The sequence below is a fragment of the Silurus aristotelis genome (assembly GCF_946808225.1).
Source record: "Silurus aristotelis genome assembly, chromosome: 15".
Classification (NCBI taxonomy): domain Eukaryota; kingdom Metazoa; phylum Chordata; class Actinopteri; order Siluriformes; family Siluridae; genus Silurus; species Silurus aristotelis.
In genome coordinates this window covers 24151178-24176724 of record NC_139588.1, presented here as the reverse complement: position 1 = coordinate 24176724, position 25547 = coordinate 24151178, and the positions used below count along the sequence as shown (strand labels likewise).

General features: G+C 41.4%; 1 protein-coding gene and 2 long non-coding RNA genes across 3 annotated transcripts; 1 reads left to right on the top strand and 2 right to left on the bottom strand.

Moving 5' to 3' along the window:
• The first annotated feature begins 499 nt into the window (after nucleotides 1-499).
• LOC310737967 (uncharacterized protein) lies at nucleotides 500-2270 on the top strand. The gene is made up of 6 exons (XM_083562781.1): nucleotides 500-668; nucleotides 768-1109; nucleotides 1261-1344; nucleotides 1472-1573; nucleotides 1690-1727; nucleotides 2161-2270. Exons 1-6 carry the CDS (start codon nucleotides 617-619, stop codon nucleotides 2242-2244), a joined length of 702 nt encoding a protein of 233 aa, XP_083418907.1. The 5' UTR covers nucleotides 500-616; the 3' UTR covers nucleotides 2245-2270.
• A 10141-nt stretch (nucleotides 2271-12411) lies between these two features.
• Nucleotides 12412-12728, bottom strand: LOC310738001. Its single transcript, XR_014536945.1, has 2 exons — nucleotides 12647-12728; nucleotides 12412-12522 (listed from the first exon to the last, which is right to left on the bottom strand). It is a non-coding gene; the product is annotated as an uncharacterized lncRNA (long non-coding RNA).
• Nucleotides 12729-23250: 10522 nt separating this feature from the next.
• LOC310737994 lies at nucleotides 23251-24459 on the bottom strand. The gene is made up of 4 exons (XR_014536938.1): nucleotides 24170-24459; nucleotides 23726-24052; nucleotides 23530-23595; nucleotides 23251-23393 (listed from the first exon to the last, which is right to left on the bottom strand). It is a non-coding gene; the product is annotated as an uncharacterized lncRNA (long non-coding RNA).
• Nucleotides 24460-25547: the final 1088 nt, after the last annotated feature.

Sequence of the window (25547 nt, the reverse complement as noted above, 5' to 3'; positions counted from 1 at the left end):
AAAGAGCATATAAACTCCAGACTCCCAGGTGACATCTGCAAATTCATCCAAAGTTTCAAATTGTAGTGTGTCCAGATCTTCTACATTCAACCCCTAACACAGGTTCTTCCAGTGCTCCATCACTTCCTGGGAGTGTGGATGGACATTTGGTCTGCTCCTTCAGCAGAAAAGCTTCAGATCCATGTGGAAAATTAATGATCCATGAACTATTCCATTTCTTTCCATCACTAAGAATGTAAGTGTTTGGTCCATTTTGCTAATGAACAGACATATGAGAAGTGACCTTTGACCTGCTGTTAGGTGCACAATCAGTCTACTGTAAACGTTTCTAGTGTCTCGTTTTTAAATAATAATGTTGAGATTTTCTCCAAAGTGTCTGATGGTTATCATAAAACCCTGATTTTTGATAGACTCCAGTAGATCACATATGTAAAGTCATGTGACTCATCAGAGCAGTAGAAGAGACAATAATTCACTTTGAGCTTCCCATTATAGCTAATGGACCAATCAGATCAGTCCACAGCTTCAAATCATCAAATCAGGTGTGAGTGAGAGCTGCTTTTCTACTGAACACACGAGTTGATTTCCTCACTATCACTGTGTCTGAACAGGAACGATGATCTCACTCTTTGTGGCGCTTTACTCTCTGCTTTGTCTCTGCACAGCTGGTGAGAACATTTTCAAATCTTTCATTTCAAATAGTAATATTACATATTTACCTCATTTACTGACATCATTAACCATTAAATATCACACACTTTTTACAGTAAAAACATCTGACATCAAGGAGCTTCACGTGAGAACAGTAAAGAGTGGAGAAGATGTAACTATAGCATGTGATCTCAGTCTGATCAGAGACAAAAGTAAAGTAGTCTGGTACAGACAGAGTTTTGGAAAAGTGCCTCAGTTTATTGCAAAATATTACGGAATAAGAGATTACAGATTTGTTGATGGATTTAATGATAATCGCTTCAGTATTGCTGCAAAAGAACATCAGTTTGATCTCAACATTAAGAACCCGAGAGAAGATGATGGAGGAGAATATTTCTGTGGAGAAATGGAGGGAGCTACAATAAAGTTCACATCTGGAGCACGTCTGCAATTTGAAGGTAAACAGTTTGACTCTGATAAGCTGCTAATTCCAGATCAACACTTTAACCAGTATTATGTGTACATATGCAGTAAATGTTGAGGATTTCACTTTATTCATATTTACTATTATTTCTGTTCATCTGCTGCTTTTCTCATTGATTTGTAAAGATAAAGAGATGAAACTCTGTCCTTCACCTGGACCAGAAATCAAGATCACAGGTTCTGATCCACACCAGGATTCAACCAGCAGAGGTGAATAACAATAGTTTGATGAAATAATCTTATTTTTAGTTTCTTTAACAAAATTGTCTTTTGTAATGACATTTTTCATTAAGAAATAATGATTTCATATTCATATATAAAGGTTTTACCTTCATAGGAGATGATTCTTGGATGATTTACACCTTAACGACCTTCAGTATATTATCTTTTATTGTAATCATGGTTCTGGTTGGTGTTTTATTTAAAAGTCAAAGAAAAGGTTTGTTTAATTTGATTATTATTATTAGTTTTCATTATTATTTATAGAGTTAGTGTATACATTTCTCGAAAAATCTGAAACTTTTTACATGCAAACATTTGTGTTTTATTGTTCAGGTGCTTCATCACAAAAGCCTGAAATCAGCACCAATCAGGTAATCCAGTCTTCTATTCACTGTGATTCTATTCTGATAAAGAAATCCACATCTGACCTACAATCCACAATGTACAGAGAATTTTACTAAACCATTTACTAAATATCAATGGCCTCATTCTTTTTAGTCTTTAATCCACTCTGGTGTATAAACACCTCTTGTTCAAGATTCAAGAATCAAAGGTGGCTTTATTGACATGGCAAATATGGACATTTGTGTTGCCAAAATATAGAATATACAGAGACATAACAGAAATAATTCAATCAGAAATCAAAATAAACTACAGTAATAATAAAGTATAATATAACTACAATACCAATATAATACAAATTATAGGAATAATGAAATGGAATAGTAAGAATAAATAAGTAGTTTTAATAATAATAAAACAATAAGTATATGTATGAACATGCGTGTGTGTTGCATATACTAGGTCAGTGGTCCCCAACCCCCGGGCCGTGGACCAGCACCGGTCTGTGGGTCACTTGGTACCGGGCCGCACAGAAAGAATACATAACTTGCATTATTTTTGTTTTATTTATTATCTGACTCTGAATGATGTTTTATTTGAGAAAATTCCTGGTTTTTGTCTATGACTCACTCTTGATGCAGGTCATGATGCCTCGGTCACATGTCTTACGTCCATCCACTACCTTCTTAAAGGGGCTCTGGCTGCTAACACATAATACATTACTGCTAAATTCAAACCCCCAAGAGAGCAAAATGAACAAAAAACAAAACAATGGATTCACATTTATTATTATATTTAGAAAATACCAGTTTTTATGCTCGTATCATTTTATTTTGTTGTATTTATCCGCAACACCTTAAAGGCCGGTCCGTAAAAATATTGTCTGACATTAAACTGGTCTGTGGCGCAAAAAAGGTTGGGGACCGCTGTACTAGACGACATGGTCACACACTGTCCTTCCCTTGGTGGCAGGTGTGTGTGTAGTGGGCTATGAGTGTGCGGCTCTCTGTGCCCCCCAGTAGGTGGTGCAGTTTGTCAGGGACTGAGAGGAAGTTCAAATTGGGGATGATTTGGTTATTTTGGTGAAGAATCAGGTTTAAATGTGGTTGTATTTGGTGCATTCAGTGAGGAAGTGCAGTTCTGTCTGTGTTTACTGTGTTCAGTAAACACTGCTTTATATTTTATATATTTAGTCTCTGCTCTCGGGGCAGACAGGACTGTGTCTGTCTTCCCGTCTGTCATGTCCACTGTGTCTGTACTTCTTCAAGGTGTGTCTTAGTTTCAGATCAGACACGGTGCTCAGGTTCTCTGCCATGCTGTAGTGTCTGTTCAGAGCCACATAACACTCCATTTTACTCTGGATTTGGTTTGTGTTTCCCAGTAGCTCAGATACTTCACTTTCATGGTTTGAGTCATTTGGTTTATTTTAATTGGGTTTGTGGGTTTCCTCTGATCCTGAGTCCTAACGTCACTGGTGTGTTGGTGGTGTGTTGGTGGTGTGTGAGTGTATGCGTGTGTGTGTGTGTGTGTGTTATTGAATATGACTGTGGGATATCGACCCTAATTCTGCCTGCATGCATTGTTGGTGGTGTTTCTGTGCACGTTCAGGATCATTTTGCAGAACTCCACAAGCAGGACCTCAATTGGATGTTGGTTTGCAAACATCTGGTAAAGATTGCATGTCAATAGCACCCTAAGAAATATATTTACTGAAAAAAATTGTGATGTGTTCAATACATGTTTTACCTGCTGTACTGTATATGCGTGCGTATTTAGTGTTCAGTTTTCAGGTTTATTAAGTCTGTTGCAGATGTACTGCAGTAATTGTCTGATCTCACCCATCTGGTTAGTGTGCTGTGGGTGTCTGAGAGCTTCAGCGTAGCTGCGTGGTGGTTGTCGGGTTTAAGTGCTGGCCAGTGGTGCTGCCGTCTCTCTGTGCTGGTGCCGGTGAGCTGGTGTGGTTAGCCGGACTGGAGGGTGTTGAGATTCTGTTCTGCCTGGTGCTGTTCTGGTCAGTTGAGAGCACTGAGCAGGTTGGTGCTGATTTTGCTGGTGCTGGTTGTGTCTTGGCTGTGCTTTTTGTGAGGGTGGTGTTGGTCTGCTGGTGGGTGCGCTGTATCCATGGTGGTGTTGCTGTAGTCTCTGCAATTCTGGAATTTTTGGAGGTGTGTGTCTGCCTAATGCTGCATCTTTCAGTGACCATCTCTCGTATATAACCCTGGTTCCCTAAGGAAACAAGATGCTGCATCAGCAACACTTTGGGAATGCTTCCGCATTTCCATGCTCAAAATCACGTGTGTGATCGGTCCAACGAAAAAACAACGTCACCAGCGGGGTGACCTCATGACCAGGAAGGTGGAGACAGCGTGGAGACAGCGCTAGCTTTGAAAGTAAAGTAAGGGATGCAGGGAATGTGGCTTGAGGACGCCTCGTCTCATTCCCTCAGGAAACCAGGGTTACATATGTAACCTAAAGACGTTCCCCTTCAGGAACTCGAGCTGTGTAAACAACGCTTTGGGAACGAGTGTCCAATACCAGCAGACTACCCAATCACTGCCTAGTGTTAATGGGCACAGCGTCCACAATCCATCTAATAAGGGTCTGCTTATTGGCAGGAAAACCCTTTTTATATGGACCATATCAGACCAACAGCTGGTCTGACTTTCTCTACACGCAGTCCTGTGGACAGATGTGTCCAGTGCTTACACCGGGAACACCCGGTTAAGCTTTTGCTGGTTGCGGGCCTGAAAAGGAGGAGGATATATAAAAATTATGTTCAATGCAGGAAATGTATATGAATGGCACTTCATCATCTATAACTTATTACCCTTTTGAGCAATATCAACTTTAAATAATGGACAGTAAATTTAAAAGTGTCTTCTTTTTAAAGATATTTGAATTGTGTATGAAGCCCATTTTTATCAGGAACTTTTAAAAGGCATTTTGAGATGTGAGTCAAAAAAGCTGTGGCGAAGGCAAACAGGTAAACAATGAAATGGTACATTTACTAGTGCTGGATGTTTAGCTGATTTGCCCCAGTTATCAAACAATTTGCAAGTTGAAGAACAGATAAGTAAAATCAACATTCAGAGTTTAAAGTGATTTATCCTGGGTTTATGATTTGTGTCCTTTATTCTTATTCCTGTTTGTTTCCCCTCTGTGTTATTATCTTGTAGTGTCTTCTTTCTCTGTCCCAGTTTTCCTTTTTTAAATTCTTTGTCCTTCATTTCGTTAGGCTTAGTGTCTTCTTTTAGGTTATGTTCAAAATTTCCATATTATTTTTGTCAAATTTACATTAGGAACTAATTCTTCAAATTACTTTTTTAAAATTGTATGGATATTAACTGTTTTACTAAAGGTTTTCAATTTAGAGACAAAATTCCTAGCTTACCTTAAGCATGACATCACTCTCTAAACTCTCTCTCTCTCTCTCTCTCTCTCTCTCTCTCTCTCTCTCTCTCTCTCTCTCTCACATTCTTTATCAGGCTGATGATGCCTTAAAATATGCAGCTGTGAATTTTGCATCCTCCAGAACATCCAGAAACATGAAGAAATAAAGATGTTCATTTACTAGTCAAAATTTATGGATCAAAGAAATTACTTTAGACTTAAATAAAAAAAATGGAATTATTATATAGAACAGTATTTTAATCAGACAACAAAATGTTTATTGCTGTGAGTTATTTACTATTTCCAAAACTTTTTTCATGTAATAATTTCCTTCACATGATGTCATAAAGTTTTCTTTAATTTGTGTAAACAACCTGTTGTATTTTTTCTTTCTAAAAGTTTTATATTCGAGATGTTTTTCTGAATATTGTATAAGTTCGCATTTCTAAAAATGTAAATTAATATTTTTGTTCGATCTCAAAGATTAAACCGTTTTACAATGATATAACTTGTTTAAACTTTGGTTTGTTGGATGTTGTTTTGTTTGGGAGCTTAATAAAGATGCCAAATCTCATGAGTTCTGTAATAACCTCAAATTAATTACACATTATTGTATCATGTACACCTATAAACATCTTCCATTTTCCACTTTTCTAGAAATACTAAAGGCTGTTAAGTGCTACAGGAGTAAATATAGAGAAATCTATAAATTTGTTATCACATGTTCAAAATTTATTTTACTCTTTGCCCCAACACCACATCCATCATCTGTGGAAAAGAACTGATCTTAACTGTTCACTAAAATTAGCGTATTTTATAATAAGACAATAATTTATGGATTTTTATGGATTTTTCCTGGGTTTTTCCCGGTTTCACAAACTTCAAGCCAAAAAACTGAGCGACATAACATTAGACCAATGAAATTTCCGAACGGAAACGAAAAAAACGCACCTCACCTGTGTTCTGAGCTGCACGGCATCGAGAGAAAAAACTTCAACTGGTGGCGCACGACGATGACAAAAGATAAACTCCCGAGAGAAATACAGTGGTACCTTGAGCTACGAGTTTAATTCATTCCATGGACGAGCTCGTATATCAATTTGCTCGCACATCAAATCAGTTTTTCATATTGAAAATACTTAAAATGGCATTAATCTGTTCCAACCTTCAAAATGACCCCGTTTTTATGTTTCATGTTATTAAATTGGAAAATACATTTATAAATAACAAATCTTGTATAAAAACAATAAAAGAGTATGTAAAGATATAATAAGGTTTTATTCAGTGTATTTTCCTTGGAGATGAGACGACTTGAGCTAACTCATTTTTTACAATCACTCCTTTACACTACGTATCCCTAAACTTTTAAATTTTTACTTTTTCTTCTTTGCTTATCTTAATTTTCGTCACAATCTTCGCTTTCTGGCTTCACTTCGCCATCTAGCAGCGGTGTCTCGAGCTCGTATCTCAAGTGTTAAAGCAAAAAATCAACCGAGTGACCGCTCGTAGCTCAAAAAACTCGTATGTTAGGGCACTCGTATGTTGAGGTACCACTGTACTGAAGAGTCGCTGAAAGGAATTAGTAATTCTACTATTTTAGCTTTTAATCAGCTTTTAATCCAGTGGAGAGAGTGCACAGTTTCTGGTATCTGCTATACTGGTTTACTGGTTTTTAAATCATTCACAGTCTGTCACTCACAACATCTCAGCTCTTGGTTAGAGAAGCTGCTGCACGCTGAGCTGCACTTGTGCATGAGATCATCTGTGCTTTAACTCTCAATTTATCACAACCTGGTAGAAATATTTCTGTTTTCAAAACTGCATTGCCTCTGGATCCATGTTCAGTGGAAGTGTGTGTTCTGGTTTGAGCAGCTTTACATCACTCATATTTAACTCAACTTGATTGGTTGGAGTGTTGATGTGGGTGGAGCATGAACTCTTAAAGGAACAGTCACCTGGGTTTTAATATTAGCTTGTTCTTCTTGATGTCTGATTATAGAAAAAAAAAATTGTCAAAAAATGTTTGGGGTGTGTGTGGGGAGGGGAGGGGGGGTGTTTGTGGTCATGTTCATGTGCATGAAATTTTCCATTGTATGATAAAGATCTGTGCTACTGGTGTGAATGTGCAGGTCACTACAACACACTCGTTACAGGAAATGAAAATTCCAATGCTAACACTCATTGTGTGGAGGTGATGAACTGTATTCATTCTGGATTCTGCAGTTGAAATTCTTCTCATTATTCTCACTAATGAAGTTTGCATGAAGCAGGTCAGTGTGAGGTGCTGAAACACTCCGTCTCAGAAACTCAGAAACCACATTGCTGTTTTTATTAAACTGAAACACCTGCATATGAGAGACACTGCTGCAGCCACTAACACTTCTATTAATGTCTTAAGAACATTTTCACACTCGGCCTCAACTCTCGAGTCCAAACTCATGACTGCTTGTAGACTGGTTTGGGGGCGGAGCTTATAATCATAGGTTTACTTTCTCACATGCAACATTTTTAATACCATGTTGAGGAGACCAAATGAGATGTTCTATTGTTAAGGAAATTTTAGATTCCTGCATAAAATATAAAGGTTGATGAATAAGCATAAGGATGTGAGCAACTTTACCAGGTGGCAACTTGTGATGTCTTGAAAACTGGGTCACACCATCTCCCAAAATGCAGGTTTTGTGGTGTGTTCCAGAATACAGAGGTAAGTATCGGGGTTTAAGAGAATAAGATCAGAACACACAGACTACACAGCTCAGAGTGGTCAGAGAGCCCATGTTGACCCTTAAACACCACACAAAGCTCCTGCATTGGACATGTTAGTGTCAGAATTGGACCATAGGGGAATGAAAGAAATTGGTCTAGTCTAAAGAATCATTATTTATTGCATGCCCAATTGTGTGGCATCACATTTTGCTTGCAAACTTTGCATCCTGCTGTTCCCTTTTAGGAACTCAAGCTGTTTTATCAAGGCTTTGGGAATGCTTGCACGTTGGCTACGCTCTAAATCACGTGTGCAATCTGTTCAACAAGGAGGCACTCCATCACCGCAAGGAGTAAGCTATAAAACGCGGTGTAGCCGAAGCTAGCCTCCGTTTGTTCAGGAAGCTCTCTTTGTGTGTCTGTGTGAGAGAAATAAGAAAGTAATAAAAATAGGAAGAAAAAAAAAAAAAGAAAAAAAAATATATATATATATATATATATATATATATATATATATATATATATATATATATATATATATATATATATATATATATATATAAAAACTTTTTTTTGGCTTTTCCAGTTAGGGGTCACCACATTTGATTTGGAGCATGTTTATAGGCTGGATGCCCTTCCTAACGCAACCCTCCCCATTTATCTGGGCTTGGGACTGGCACTAAGGTGTGCACTGGCTTGTGCAACCCGAATGGCTGGGGTCGGTTCCCTGACCGGGGATCGAACCCGGGACGCAGTGGTGAGAGCGCCGCATCCTAACCACTAGACCACAGGAAATATATTAGATATATACATTATTCTTCTTCCGGCTGCTCCCATTAGGGGTCACCACAGCAGATCATCTGTCTCCAAACTACTCTGTCATCTAGATCTGCCTCTTTCAAACCAACTACCTGCATGTCTTCCCTCACCACATCCATTACTTTGCACTGTTGACCCCAGGTACCTAAACTCCTATCGTCTGCAAACATCATAATCCATGGAGACTCCTGTCTGACCTTGGCCGTCAACCTGTCTATCATCACTGCAAACAGGAAAGGGCTCAGAGCCGATCCTTGCTGCAGTCTAATCTCTACCTTAAACCAGTCTGTCGTTCCTACTGCACACTTCACTGCTGTCACACTGTCCTCATACATGTCCTGCACCAGCCTCATATACTTATCTCACACAACTGATAACATGCACATTATCAACTTGTGCTGTTATTATCATTAACAGAAGCTATGCTAATTCCTCTCCACTGCTTCTCTTTCTCTTTCCCATCCCGAGGCATCCTGAGGTTGCTCCAGCCCCAGTCATGTCCCAAATCATGAAGATTGTGGACCTTCAAAGAAGTAGATGCCCGCAAACATCCCGTGACGTACCAGTGCCAATTGGATCCCACTTCATGTGGTGTTTTGGTCACTGGACCTCCTGGAATGTTTAAAGGCTCTGGCATGGAGAGGCTGGTGTTGGATCTGTGATGATAACAAATGTTGAGCTATTTTATGAGTTGCTCAGTAGCTCCTAGTTTTATAACCACAAATGACTGTTAAAGACTGTAGAAACAACATCACTCATAATCACACACTCCAGTGCTCATGTTAGATCTCATTCTGCAGTGTTCTATATTGTTTTAAGAGTTATGATCACACTCTTGTTCCCTTTTGAGTCTGGTTCCTCTCAAGGTTTTTTCCTCGTAACATTTAAGGGAGTTTTTCCTTGCCACATTCGCCACGGCTGCTCATCAGGGATAAATGCACACCATTCACCTTAACTGTTAAATTCTGTAAAGCTGCTTTGAGACAATGTCTGTTGTAAAAAGCGCTTGACTTGACTCTTCAGTACCACCAAACCCCTGTCTGACCTCTTCCGTGAACCTCACACTACAGTCTTCCTCTTTCCACCATCTTATTCTTCTTTTCAGTCTTCACTCTCCTCCGCTTCTTCTTCACCTCCAAAGCCATCCTACAGACCACCATCCGATGCTGTCTAGCTACACTGTCCCCTGCCAACACCTTATAGTCTCCAATCTCATTCAGGTTGCATCTCCTACATAGAACATTGTCCACTTTCTTCCCACCCTACTCCACTCTTATACATCATCTTATGTTCCTCCTTCTTCTTAAAACATCTTCTTTACCACTGCCATTTCCATCCTTTTAGCAAAATCTACCACCATCTGCCATTCCACATTCCTCTCCTTAAGACCATACCTACCCACACCTCCTTATCACCTCTGTTCCTTTCACCAACATGGCCATTGAGGTCTGCCCCAATCATCAATCGTTCTTTCCTAGCTACAACATCTACCACTTCATCTAACTCACTCCAGAATTTTTACTTCTCCTCCACAACCCACTACCAGGATGGATCTTCTCTCCCAGGCAGGGGGCACCCTGGTTCACCCCTGCCCAGACTTATGGAGGCTGTGGACCCTGAGGGGGCACAGATCTTAGCTGCTGGTTTCTCTACCGAGGTAATGGAGACCATCCTCCAATTCAGAGCTCCCTTCACGAGTATGTCATATTCCTTTAAATTGCACCTGTTCTCAGCGTGGTGCGAACACCACCAGTTGGACCCAGTTAACTGACCAGTTGGTTCAGTACTGAAGTTTCCACAAGAGCAGTTCACCAGAGGGTTGTTTCCTTCTACCCAAAATGTTACGTGTCTGCTATCACGGCTTACTGTGCTCCGTTTGCTGAGGAGTCACTGGGCAAGCATTCCTTAGTGACACATTTTCTGCATGGCACCCAGAGACTGAGGCCTGGAATACGAACCAGAGTGCCTGTGTGGGACCTGGCTATTGTGCTGGATGCTCTGTCTCAGCCCCCTCTGAGCCCTTGGCCGAGGTGGCCCTTAGGTGTCTGTCAGTCAAGACTGGCTTTACATTTACATTTACATTTGCAGCATTTAGCAGACGCCCTTATCCAGAGCGACGTACAAAAGTGCTTTGAGTCTCTAGTAATTAATAAATCTACACTAGTACGCTAGATTACAAACTTAATATAAATATAACCCTTGAATTCTACAAACTTGGAAAGTGCTATTTGAGTATTTCAGGAAGAGGTAGGTCTTCAGTTGTTGCTTGGAGATAGTCAGGGACTCTGCTGTACGGACATCTAGGGGAAGTTCATTCCACCACCTCGGTGCCAGAACAGAGAAGAGCCTTGAAGTATACTTACCTCTAATTTTGAGAGAAGGTGGTACCAGTCGAGCAGTGCTGGAGGATCTCAGACAGCGTGGTGCAGTGCGAGATGTGATGACGTCTATGAGGTAAGATGGTGCTGGTCCATTTTTGGCTTTGTAGACAAGCATCAATGTTTTAAATCTGATACGTGCAGCAACTGGAAGCCAGTGAAGGGAGCGCAGCAGTGGGGTGGTATGGTCCTAGAATAGCAAAGTCCACTAAAGGTGGTAGAGCATTTTCACATTTAGGTCCTAAACTCTGGAATAGTCTTCCTGACCGTGTTCGGGGCTCAGACACACTCACCCAGTTTAAGTGTAGATTAAAAACATATCTTTTTAGCAAAGCCTACACATAACACACATCACATATCATAACTTTGTGCTCCAAAACATCTGATCACATGCACATTATCAACTTGTGCTGTTAATATCATGAACAGCAGCTACGCTAATTCCTCTCCACTGCTTCTCTTTCTCTCCCCATCCCGAGACACCCTGAGGTTTGGCCAGCTCCAGTCACCTCCCACCTTGTGATGATTACGGACCTTTGAAGAAGTAGATGCCGAACTCGCAAACATCCCGAACCATCTAGAGACGTACCAGTGCCATTTGGATCCCGCTACATGTGTGGAGTTTGACATTGGACCTCCTGGAGTGTTTAAAGGCTCTGGCATGGAGAAGCTGATGCTGGATCTGTGATGATCACAAATGCTGAGCTTATAAAACTAGGAGCTACTAACCATATAGACTGTATAAGACTGCAGAAAGAACATCACTTATAATCTTATACTCCAGTAATCGTGTTAGTTCTCACTCTCCAGTGTTCTGTATTGTTGAAAGATTTATGATCAAACTCTTGATGTCACCCAAATGAGGATGGGTTCCCCTTTTGAGTCCGGTTCCTCTCAAGGTTTCTTCCTCATAACATCTAAGGGAGTTTTTCCTTGCCACAGTCGCTAACGGCTTGCTCATCAGGGACAAATTCACACCATTCACCTTAACTGTTGATTTGTGTAAAGCTGCTTTGAGACAATGTCTGTTGTGAAAAGCGCTATACAAATAAACTTGACTTGACTTGACTTGACTTGTAGGAGAACTTGGGCTGGTTGAACACAAGTCGTGCAGCTGCGTTTTGGATCATTTGCAGTGGACGAATAGCGTTCAGGGGAAGACCTGCCAGCAGAGAGTTGCAGTAGTCAAGTCTCGATATGACAAGAGAATGAACAAGCACCTGGGCAGCCTGTATGGAGAGAAATGGTCGAATCCTTCGGATGTTATAGAGAAGAAATCGACAAGAACGAGCCACATTAGCGACATGTGGGAAGAAGGACAGTTCATTGTCCATAGTTACCCCAAGGTTACGAGCAGTGGCTGAAGGGGAGAGCAGAGAGTCATGAAGTGTTATTTGGAGATCTTGACCTGGAGATGAATCACCTGGGATGACCAGCAGTTCTGTTTTGCTGGGGTTGAGTTTTAGTTGGTGAGCACTCATCCATGAAGATATGTCTGTCAAGCATGCTGATATCCGAGCAGAAGCTGTGGTATCTGATGGAGGGAAAGAAAAGATTAGTTGAGTGTCATCTGCATAGCAGTGATAAGAAAACCCATTTGAGGATATGACTTCACCAATGGAGTGGGTATAGAGGGAGAAAAGGAGGGGACCAAGTACCGAGCCTTGTGGAACACCAGTGGTGAGTCTGCATGGGGCAGATGTGGATCCCCTCCATGTTACCTGGTATGAGCGACCTTCCTTTGGGCTATCTCCTTCCTAAAGAGGGTCAGGGACCTACAGGCTCCTTCCATCCTTTGCTTAAGCTGTGCCTATACACACTAGGCAGGGTCTGGTCAGTTTGGCATGATTGGACACTTATTCCCAAAGCGTTGTTGATGCAGCTCGAGTTCCTGAAAGGAAACGTTTCTAGGTTACATATGTAACCCCGGTTCCCTAAAGGAATGAGACGCTGCGTTTCCAGGTGATACTCTTTGCATCCCTGCAGTGTTTCCTTCCCTTTTCAGAAGCTAATGTCGGCACCACCGCATTTTAACATTTTGTGGTCATGACGGAACCCCCCCTCGCATTGATGTCACACCTCTCCGTTGGACAGTGATTCAGAGTGCAGACAACCTGGAATCATTCCCAACGCGTTGTTGACGCAGCGTCTCATTCCCTCAGGGAACCAGGGTTACATACATAACCTAGAAACATTCATATGGAATGTTAATTTGTATGTTTGTACGTACCACCTACGAGGTAACAAAAAGTTTCGATACCAGTGCACCACAGATGAATTTTCAATGCACAGTGCCATGAATGTCGAAAAAGATGAGCATGCACTTGGTCAAGCTGTAAACCTGCCTCACCTTTTTCAGGTGTGTAGATGACGGGCTCTTCCACTGTGAAGACTGTTGCCTCATTTTCAAAATGTTTTTTTTTCCACATAGACATTCATACAAAGTACGACATGCAGTGAAATGCTTTTTAGGACTATCCAACATTCAAACATAAAAAATAGAAATATAATGTATGGATAAAAAAAAAAAAAATTAAGTAGATAAATAAAAAAGTATAAAGTACAGAAAAATATATGTATGAACACATGAATTCCAGAAAGGAATGGATAAGTATTTACAGATATTGACAGAGTAGTGATTAAAGTAATTTAGTGTGATTTGTCCTTGAAGTGTCCATGTGCAGAATGGTGTGGTATAAAGTATAAAGTGACACTGTGCTGTGCAAGTCCAGAGTTGAAGTCACAGTCCAAAGCTAAGGTGCTAGGTGTAAGGAAAACCAGAACTAGTTCCTGGGGGTTCCCTGGTTTAGACACCAAAGCTCATTCTTATTTTCTCTGTGTTTACTTTCAAGGAATGGAACCTCTGATTATAACAGAGAAAAGAGTAAATTTTTGGGATGGCTGAGGTCCTTCACAATCTTTCTGGCCCTAGTCTGGCACAGCGTGTGGTAAATGTCCTGCAGGTTAGGGAGCTCAGTACAGATGGTACGTTCGGCTGAACGCACCCCCATCTGGAGGGCTCGCCTGTCCTGCATGGTGCTTTTCCAGAACCAGGAAGTGATGCTACCCATAATAACGCTCTAAATAGTGCAAGTATAAAATGTCCTTAGCACCTTTAAGGGTAGTTTAAAGTCCCTTAAGTGTCTCAGCTGGTGCAGACGCTGCTGGGCCTTCTTCACCAGGGTGTTGTTGTGACAGGACCAAGAGGAGGTCCTATGTAATGTAACACCCAGGTAACGGAAACTGTCCACTCTCTTTACTGGGGTCCCATTGGTGTTTAGTGGTTGGTATGACTCTCCTGCTTCATGCTAAAGTCCACTATCAACTCCTTAGTCTTGCTGACGTTCAGGAGAAGATTGTTCTCCTGGCACCATCTCTCCAGGTTCTCTTTAGGTAATCTCCTGTAGGAAGGCCGTCTCAGCGTTGTTGGAAATCAGGCCCACCACAACAGTGTGGTCAGCAAACTTAATGATGGTGGTGGAGTTGGAAGTGGCCACACAGTCATGTGTGTACAGGGAGTACAGCAGGGGTCTCAAAACACAACCATGAGGAGCTCCAGTGCTGAGGGTGAGAGTGGATGAAATGTGTTTGCCCACCCATACGGATTGTGGTCTGTCTGTAAGGAAGTTGGAGATCCATAGATACAGTGGCAGGAGTCCCAGGACCTCCGACTTAGAGCATTTTTGCATAATTCCCTTTTCTGTAGTCCAGGTGGCTCATCGTTGTGTGAAGTTTTCCTCTGCGGCTATCTGAGTGTGCATGCTCTTTGTGCCGCTAGCACCGCTAGCGTGGTTAGCTGCAGCCTCAAAGTGAGCATAAAAGGTGTTTAGCTTGTCCGCCAGAGAAGCGTCTGCTTCCATGGCTTCTGGTTGGAAAATGTTGTGATTGTGTTTTTCTGTACCGTATTATCCACTAGTTTCCCGATTAATCCCACAACTGCTTCCATAAACATGTTGATGTCATCAGAGCTGCGCCTGAACATATCCCACTCTGCATCATCTAAAGCGTCCTGCCGAGCAGCCACCGATTGGTCAGTCCAGCGTGCGACCTCCCTCTGAACCAGAGCTTCCTGTTTCAGCGTTTGTTTGTATACAGGCATGAGGAAAATGGCGGCATGGTCTGATTTCCCAAACAGTGGACGTGATTGTGCCTTGTAGCTGCTCTTGAACGGTGTGTAGCAGTGGTCTAGTGTCCTTTTGCCCCTGGTGGGGCAGGTGATGTGCTGCTGGAAGTTCAGCAGTGTGCGCTTGAGGTATGCCCTGTTAAAGTTCCCCACCACAATGAGCGCAGTGTCCCGATGCTGTGTTTGGTGTTGTGTTAGTGTCTCGTGCAAGTCCCATATCGCAGTGTCTGTGTCTGCTTGAGGTGACATATAAATGGAACTGACTATGACTAAGCTAAAATCCTGAGGTAGATAGATGGGGCAACATTTTATGGTCAGTAATTCCAGATTTGGTGTGCAGAACCGTGAAAGAGAAGCAATGCTCGTGCTGTCAAAAATCTAATCAAATCAAATCAAATTTTATTTGTCACATACACATACATACAGAGTACGACACACAGTGAAATGTCGTACCAGTGGTTGTTCACCATCAGACACACTCCACCTCCCCCCTGACTTCCACGACTCCATTGTGCTGTCTCGGTGAAGCAGAAAAGGTTGCAGTCCCAAATGTCCCTCTGGAACTTGACCCTTGCCTTGAGGTTGTTGAGTTTGTTTTCCAGAGACTGGACATTGGCTAACAGGATACTAGGTAAGGGAGCACACATGTCAGCCTGTTCTTGACACCGGCCCATTTCCCTCAGGGACACCGGAATGGGTCGTATCCTTTGTTCTTCCTCAGGATCTTGCTCAGCCAGCATAGGTCCAGGTTTAAAAACAGCGATGATGAACATTATATATAAAGAGGATGGTAGCGATGAAAATAAATATATAAAATAAACAAAAACAGACACATTTTAGCCAGAGCATGTGTGACATTATCTCAGGATTGTGCACGTACACCCAAGTTTCGTCACCAGTAATGATCCTCAACATGAAGGATGAGTTCTTGGTAGACTTTGACTGTAGTGTTCACAATTCAACACCATTTTAGGGATGGTATAAGGACAGTAACAGGGTTTTAAGGTGAGGAAGAGACAAGTCTGATTAATGGAAGCAACAGCTTTCATCTACAGCTTAGATCTTAGATTCAGATACAAGAGCACACTTTCAGAGTTCTTGTGGAGATTTTTCATATTCAACACTCATAACATTTTATAATTAATGTTTTTAAGACTTTATTCTGTATCATCAATCTAGTGGTTAGGATGCAGCGCTCTCACCGCTGCGGCCCGGGTTCGATCACCGGTCAGGGAACCAACCCCAGCCACTTTCAGTGCCGGTCCCAAGCCCGGATAAATTGGGGAGGGTTGCGTTAGGAAGGGCATCCAGCGTAAAAACATGTGCCAAATCAAACGTGTGGAGGATCCGCTGTGGCGACCCCTAACGGGAGAAGCCGAAAGAAAGTTTTTATTCTGTATCATCGACCGGGTTCTCCCACTGCTCCCTCACCTCCTGAGAGTGTGACTTTACATTTATTCTGGTTCCACCAGCAGAAAAGCTTTTAATCTATCTGGAAAATGTGTGAGCTGTGACCCATTCATTTTCTATCCATTACTAAGGGTTAAGTTAGAATTTTGCTTATGTATAGACAGAAGATCGGTGCCCTCTGAACTGCCTTTGGGTACACAATCAGTCTACTGAAAACTTCTTAGTGTCATCTTAGACAATACTAATAACCTTTTCCCCCCTAAAAGTCTAATCATTACCCTAAAACCCTCTATGTAGGCTCACATGTTTAGTAGAGCTCCAGTAGATATTCGCATAATCATGTGTCTTATCGCAGCATCAAAAGAGACAATAATACACGGAGAGCTTCACATATCAAAAACGCAATGTGTGGTTTCAGGGCTAATGGAAACCCTATGTGGTTTAAAGTGAGAGAAAAAAAAAAAATAATAATTTTTGTAAGTGATGTTAGACTTTTCTAGTTAATGGTTCAGTTTCTAAAGTGTGTTTGGGTTTAATGCTGTGAAACATACCAAGATCTAGACATTTTGAATTAAGATTGCATCTACTGATGTTGTTATAGAACATGTGTGCATGAATACAGATGAACATTTGCATAAACACACAGTAGCTGTATCTGGTCTGACCTTGGTGGCCTCTTCTGGTAAATTATGGCCAAACACACTAATAAAAGTATAATCATGTGGCCCGCATATAAGCAGAAACTAAAATTACCAGAGCAAGCTGAGTTTTTTGCAACCTACATTACTACCTCCACGCTCCCTGCTTTTTTTCCCAGACCTGCACACTGAGGTGACCAGGTAATGGAATAACCCTTATTTGGCCTACCTCCACAGCCCCATTTTTCCTTATGCTAATGTAGTAGGGCTGAAGGGGCTACAGTTGTGGGACGATGCCCTGGGTTGAAGAGACGCTGACTGGCTATCTCTACCCGGGTGCTTCATTGAGCTAGGTGAGGGAATGCCTACGGGTAGTTACTGGGTCCAAGAGCTGCATCGAGCTGCATCGTATAGTGACGGGTGTGTTCTGCAACCCACATTGCTGCCTACATGCCGGGGTCTGCCCGTTCTTTTTTTTTTTTACCTTTACCGACGTGTCAAAGTCTTGGGCGAACCGTTTTCGGCCGGCCCCTTGAAAAAAAAGGTGTGTTTATGTGACGATTCACCGGGTTGTAGAGTTGTCTATCTCTCACCGGGTGCTGCGTAATCCTTTAAAACCCTGGCGCTGCCCACCAAGTCCCTTCAAACTACCTCGGCGCTGGTGGGAAAAGCTTATGCCTCAGCAGGTCAAGGCGCAGGCTGTTTGCACACAATGGCTGTGCTGCAGGCCTATCAGGCTGACCCGCTCTGGGAGCTAGACATGGGAGATACGTCAGGCAGTCAAGAAGCCAGAGCTTCACTGTGCGACAGACTTAGCCTCAGAGCATCTGAAGAGACTGCTACGGCCATTGGCCAGTCCATAGCCGCTCTTGTGTCTACTGAAAGGCACCTGGTATCTCCCACGTCGCTCTCGTGGGGCTGCTCGGTGGGCACAGCCCCAACCACAACCCTGCTCCTCCGGCATCGTGAGGTGCAAAAAGCAGAGCATCATGACTTGCACTTCCTCCTCCTAGGGATCATGTGCAATGCTCAAGACCGAAGTCCTGATACAGGATCATCTGGGGACTTCCCCAGGAAGGGACGCTGTGCACCTCAGTATACAGTGCCCGTTCAGGGCATGGCCAGCTCCAGCGAATGCCATCCATGTCCATCCGGTACTGTAGCGGATGTGGAGGGTTCTCCACCTCTCAGGAGGCCCTTAGAGCTGCACCAGGGCATAAGCTCCTGCTTTAGGTATACCAGAGGTCAGTCTTCAGAGACTAATTCCTTTAAGAGACAATATACTTAAACTACTTCAGCCACTTAAATGAGGATCAGATCCTCTTGAGACAAGGGCCGAGGCTCGGGGAATGGGGACTCCACACTGAGGTGGTGGAGCAGATTTGCGGGAGATTTTACAGAGCTCAGATGGACCTGCTTGTGACTTGAGAGACATTGCACTGGACCACTTGGTACAGGTGTGGTCACCTTCCCCCCTGTCGTGCTGATCCCAAGACAGATAGCATAAATAACATTGATTACCTCGTTATGATGGCACCTGTCAAGGTGTGAGTTATATTAGGCAGCAATTCAATTTTAAAAGTTGATGGTGCATAACCTTAAAAAAACCAGATTGTGATGTCTAAATGATTGGGTCAGAGCATCTCCACAACAGCAGGAGGTTGTAAGGTGTTCCCAGAATGCAGTAGTAATCTATAATGGTATGGCATCAGAACACACAGAGTATCACAGCAGAGAGATACTCTAAGTGCACACAAGTTCCCTATATGCCACTCAAAGCTGCTACTATGGACATGTTAGTGTCAGAAATCGACCATGAAGCAATGGAAGAAGGTTGCCTAGTCTGATTTCTTTGACATAATGTGAACAGTTGTGTATGTGAGGGTGATGTTCTGCTTGTTCATGCAAACAAACTTGGTGGATATTACACCCCCTTATGCTAAGTTTCTTTGTAAATGAAAGTGCTTTTTTTCTCCTTGGCCTTCCTTTTTTCTGCCTTCCTGGTCCCTCCTCTGCACATATCCAAACCATCTCATCGTGCCTCCCTCACCTTGTCTCCAAAACATTCTACATTTCTCTCCTTAAGGCCATACCTCATCATCACCTGTGTTCCCTTCACCTAAATGCCTATTAAAGTCTGCCCCAATCACTAATCTTTTATTACTAGATACACTATCCACCAGAACCCACCCCAAAACTTTTCCTTCTCCTCCATCTCACAACCCACTTGTGGAGTATAAGCACTGAGGGCATTCATCATCACCCCTTCAACTTCCTGCTTCACGTTCATCTCCCTATCAGAAATTCTCTTTACCTCCCCTACACGCTTACTGTACTCTTCCTTCAGAATCACCCCTACACCATTTCTCTTTCCATCCACACCATGATAGAACAGTTTAAACCTACCTCCAATGTTCCTGGCCTTACTCCCTTTCCACTTGGACTCCTGAACACACAACATATCTACTTTTCTCTGCTCCATCATATAAGCTACCTCTCCCCCTTTACCAGTCATAGTACCAACATTTAAAATGCCAACCCAAACCCCATCTCTCCTTCACTTCTCCTTTCCCTGCTGTGTATGTAGACATCTTCCTCCTTTCCTCCTTCTCTTTTGGCCAACAGTAGTCCGATTTCCATTGCTATCCTGTTGACTAACAATACCTGTGGCGGTCGTTGGTAACCCGGGCCTCGACCAATCCGGTATGGAATTTAGTTTTGTGATCTGCATCTGATTTGGCACATGTTTTACGCTGGATGCCCTTCATAACACAACCCTTCAACAGATGATCTCTTTCTGCATTCTGTCCTTTTCTTCTTTCCATATTGTTTCACTGACTTGGTAATTTTTTGTATAAATGTCTCCGATACTGACTCTAGAATGAAGCTGCTTATTTTCAGCCTCAAGCTCATCTAGCTTTCCTTTGCCTGGTTACCTTATAGGAGGCAAAAACTCCCTGAAGGGCATTTGCAATTTTTTCTTGTTTGTTCCTAGGCATCTTTGGATAACTTTCAAATTTAGAAACAGCCCACTCATTCGGCTTATCACCAACCTTCTCTATTCCATCAAACATCCCTTGTAAGCCATGTTTGGCGATGTACTTAATAATCAGCTCTTCCATTTCCAAAATACTCCAAAGTTACAAGTACACATTGTGTAGATACTTAACGATAACCGTTAGTCTATTCATTCACTGTAACAATACTTCTAGGGCAAAATGAATAAACTTTTGTAATTCTTACAGAGTGCACTGGCTTGTGCAATCCTAATGACTGGGTTAGAAAAATTTGTGTAAGCAACAGCTTGCATCTGCTTCTAGAGTCTGGCTGCCAGATCCCACAGCACATCTTTAGAGGTCTTGTGGAGTCCAGGCTGTGATTGGGCAGAGCTTGAACTCCGATAGAAATGTAAAGAATTTAACTACTGAGACTAATTAACAGGTCAAATGCTGCAAATGTCATGAAATATCATTAAAAATTGAAGTGCATTTTTGTAGTTAGAAAGATATTTAACACATGGAATGTGTGGATTTGAGAGATGTTAAGTAACAAAAACTAAATATACTAAATATATCTTTTCCATACATTTTATGACAATAAATATACACTCTGAATGTTGATACCTAACATCTGTGTTTTTTTTATTTACAGTAAGTGTCTCAAAGCTTAAAAATGAAAGTTTTCTAATCATAATTCTTAAAAAGCATTGGGGTGCACAGTTTTCATAAGGACAAGGGATATAAAGAGATCCACATGTATGTTTTAATAAAATGGTTGTGGAGGCAAAGATGTCAGCATAGAACAGGCTAAAAACCTCTCTTTTAATGAACACTAACCACAAACATATAACATGTTGCATGCTGTCCTCGTATCGTTCATTCAGCCACTGCTCGTGACCTTGGGGTAACTATGGACAATGAACTGTCCTTCTTCTTACATGTCTCTAATGTGGCTCGTTCCTGTCGATTTCTTCTCTAGGACACCCGAAGGATTCGACCATTTCTGTCCACACAGGCTGCCCAGGTGCTTGTTCAGTCTCTTGGCATTTCAAGACTGGACTACTGCAATTCTCTGCTGGCAGGTGTTCCCCTGAACGCTATTCATCCACTGCAAATGATCCAAAACGCAGCTGCACGACTTGTGTTCAATCTGCCCATGTTCTCCCACCCCACCCCACCCCACTGCTGCGCTCCCTTCACTGGCTTCCAGTAGCTGCACGTATCAGATTCAAAACATTGATGTTTGCCTACAAGGCCAAAAATGGACCAGCACCATCTTACCTCAGTGACCTCATCACATTTCGCACTGCACCACGCTGTCTGAGATCCTCCAGCACTGCTCGACTGGTACCTCCTTCTCTCAGAATGAGAGGTAAGTACACTTCAAGGATCTTCTATTTTCTTGCACCGAGGTGGTGGAATAAACTTCCCCTAGATGTCCGTACAGTCCCTGATTATCTTCAAGCGCCAATTAAAGACCTACCTCTTCTGTAACACTTCCAAGTTTGCTTTGTAGAATTCAAGAGTTATATTTATATTAAGGTTGTAATCTGTAATCACATACTGGAAGCAGTGCAGCCGAGAGAAACGCTACAAAATGAAGAGAATAAACTGTTGGGAATAAATTAATAAAATTTCATGGAGCAAATATTAGAATTTAGGTTGTAAATGTAGGTCAGTGCTTCTGATAGTGTTTAGGCCAGTAGAGAAGGCTTTGCTGGCCCTGACCGCCTGCCACTGATAGTTAAACATTTGCTGATGGATTTAAAGATAATTCAGTATTCCCATAAATGATCATCAGTTTGATTTTAACATTACGAACCTGAGAGAAGATGATGGAGGAGAATATTTCTGTGGAGAAATGGAGGGAACTACAATAAAGTTCACATCTGGAACACATCTGCAATTTAAAGGTAAACAGTTTGACTCTGATAAGCTGCTAATTCCAGATCAACACTTTAACCAGTATTATGTGTACATATGCAGTAAATGTTGAGGATTTCACATTAAATCACATTTACAATGATTTCTGTTAATTTTTGCGAATTTGCCAAGACAGATTTGCCGAGATGAAACTTTGTCCTTTGTCCTACATGTGGACCAGAAAAGAGGAACTTGGGTTCCCCTTCAGAAACTCGAGCTGCATCAGAAAAGCTTTGGGAACACCTCCGCGTTGTCCACGCTCTGAATCACGTGTATAATCTGTCCAATGAAAAGCGTGGCATCACCGGCGGGGTGATGGCTTGACTAGGAAGCTTAAAAGCACATGGAGTGAAACAACCACTGTTGTTCAGGAAACGCTCTGTGTGTGTTTGCCCAGTAAGGTAGTAGAGTTTATCCTTCTTTTAAGAATGAAAGCGACCAAGAAGACGAAGCACTGCTTTCGTCCCAGCGTTCCTCCTTGCCCCCAATATATCACAGGGGGATATGCACGAACTATGTGTTGCTTGTCTGGGAGCAGAGCATGCTAGGTCGGTTTTCGAGGGAGCCGATTGTGCAGATTTCGCTCGCATGACAATGAAGAGCACTCTTTGAGGAGGGTGCTCCCGCGCCTCATGGTTCTAGCTTTAGCCGAGGCAGAGCGACGTTCGAGGACCTGGGGCTCACGAGTGGACCTCGCAGAGGGGATGGAGATGGGCTCGTCCTTTTTGTCTCTCTCACCTGCCCGGTCCAGCGCCCGAGCGCATTTTTATTTAGATGCAACATCCAAAATATTCCTGCCAGTTAAAATTTGCATGCATTAAAATGCATTTTAGAAGCATTTTTTTAACGATATGAATTTTTTATTACAAATCATACACTTATTCACAAACATTTACTATAATAAACATATCTGTTACATATGATCCAATACAAAATTAGAATGCATTTTATTTTTTTTTAACTTAAAAGGATTTATCTCTGCATTTTACATTCCTTTTATATTTTGTTTAAATAAATAATATAGTTTGACAGTAAAAAAAATCTCATTCCATATACAGTCTCGATAAGCAATGAGCAGTGATGGATTCATGTGATGGGTTTGTGTCTAAAAATAATTTGAGTCGTTGTAATTAGATAAGATTCTGAGCTCAAATACCACAACACTGTAATTAACACTAATACATTGTTTACTTTCATCTTAATTTTAAAACTATAAGGATTACTGTAAAGATAATGAGCATGAAGGTAAAAACGCCAACTCTAATAATGGAGAGCAGCAAGAACACATGCATCTGATCAGTACATCTGCAACCTGCACAGGAGAATAAAGTCATTTTAAAATCAGATCTGAACTTTATAAAGACACACACACAGGAAACAGATCAAATCTTATACATTTCTTAATATTACAGTAAATTAAAATGTAAAACTGACAGTAAAATTCACACCTGCTTCTTTAACGTCTCCGTTCTCCATCGGCGTTACAGTCGGAGGAAGTTGTTTCATCTCCTCAGCTTTAACATCAATTAGTAAAAATAACACTATAAATAAACAGTGGTGTGAAATTCGAGAGAATTCTAGATAAAGTGTTGATCTGGAATGAGTTTGAGTTCAGGAGCAGGTTATCAGAGTAAAACTGTTTACCTTCAACAATCAAAAGGGTTCCAGATCCAAAGATTTGTGAAGATTTCAGCACTTCTGCACAGAAATATGTTCCTGTATCCTCTTCTTTCAGGTCTTTAATGGTGAGAATAAACTGATTTTTATCACTAATACTGAAGCGTTCATCTGTAATTCCTTTACTGTATCTGATTTGGCTCTGTGCTCGTCTCACTACCATCTGAGGAACTTTTTTAAAATCCTGTTTATACCAAATTAAATCATTATCACTGGACAAGTCACATTTTATAGTAACACTTTCTCCAAACTTCCGTTTCTGATCCTGAAGCTCTTTGATGTTAGAAGGTTTCACTGAAACAAAACCGAACATCTGCATGTCAGTAATAAAAACAAATATATACTGAAATTATTTTTTATTTCAAATTTAAATGTATTTTATATAAAAAAAATATACAACATGAAACTGACCTGATGTAAAGAGACAAAGAGCTACAAAGAGTGAGATCATTGTTCCTGTTCAGATGAAGTGATAGTGAGGGAGTGAACTCGTGTGTGCAGTGTAAAAGCAGATTCAGACTCACCTCTGATTGGATGTTTTAAAACTGGGGTCTGATTTGATTGGTACAGTAGTTCCTGTCACTATAATTCCAATAAGCATCACACCCATATATGGGTTTTCCTCCTCACTGTGGCCACAAAGTCAGAAGTGTCAGTAGACAAGTTAGAGTTTCAATTTCCTTTTACTGGAAGGATTGGTGGAAGAGAACTAAAATATTCTAAGTAAAAGTACTATAATGTAGATAAAGTTACATTAAAATGAACTGGCTACAAAATCTACAAGTAAAATTTAAAAGTAGCTTATTTACAAATCCCTCACAGTAAAAGTGCTATCCAGACTATACTTATGAACATGACTATAAAAAAAACTAATTAAAAATATATAATCTTATCTTGCTAATGCTTTTGTAGCTACATAAACGCTAATCCCCAAAGCCACTCCCCAAAATCTAGTGAATAGCCATACACGAAGAGTAGGGCTTATTAAAATCGAAAGAGGTAATTAAACAGAAATGTGACATTCAACAAACACACAAGGGTGGGTCGAAGAGTTATATTTATATTTAGTGTGTAATCTTGCGTACCAGTGTAGATTTATTAATTGCTAGAGCCTCGAAGCACTTTTGTACGTCGCTCTGGATAAGGGCGTCTGCTATTTGTTTGTTGAAAAATTCAAAGATTGGATGACTCATAACTTTCTATTATTAAATTTGGATAAGACAAAGATTTTGCAGGTTGAAATGCTGGAGCTTCTGTGTACTGGCTTTTGGGCAATGACATGATGACATGTTTCTTAGCTTAGCATATCAATTTGGTTGGCAAGTTGCTCTAAAATAACTCCCAGGTCTTTTACTGTTCAACTAGTAGTTACAGAACATCCTTCATTTAGAAGCTGCTGGGGTCTCTGCCAGGAAGACATTGGGAAGGCCATGTCAAAATCTGGAGGATGTTCTGCAGAGAAAGCTGCCTTGTTGGTGTCAGGCTGGAGCTCATTGCAAACCTTTGCTTTCACTTCCCCTCCAGATTTCGTCTACACAGTGCAAAAAGAGAACATGTGATTAAGTTTGTCTGGCAAACAGAAAATAGACGGGACACCTTCCTGCTGGTGTAGTTGTAAGATTGTAGTTTTCGTAAAAAGTAATTTTAATAAAGAGAGAGTGAAATTTTAATCCAAAGTCATGCATGTGAAAACAGGCAGTGGTCATGTGATCTACAAACAACACAAAACAATGCAAAGTGAGAACAAGTTAAACAAAACAAGCTCTAAAAGAGAATAAGTGAACACAGC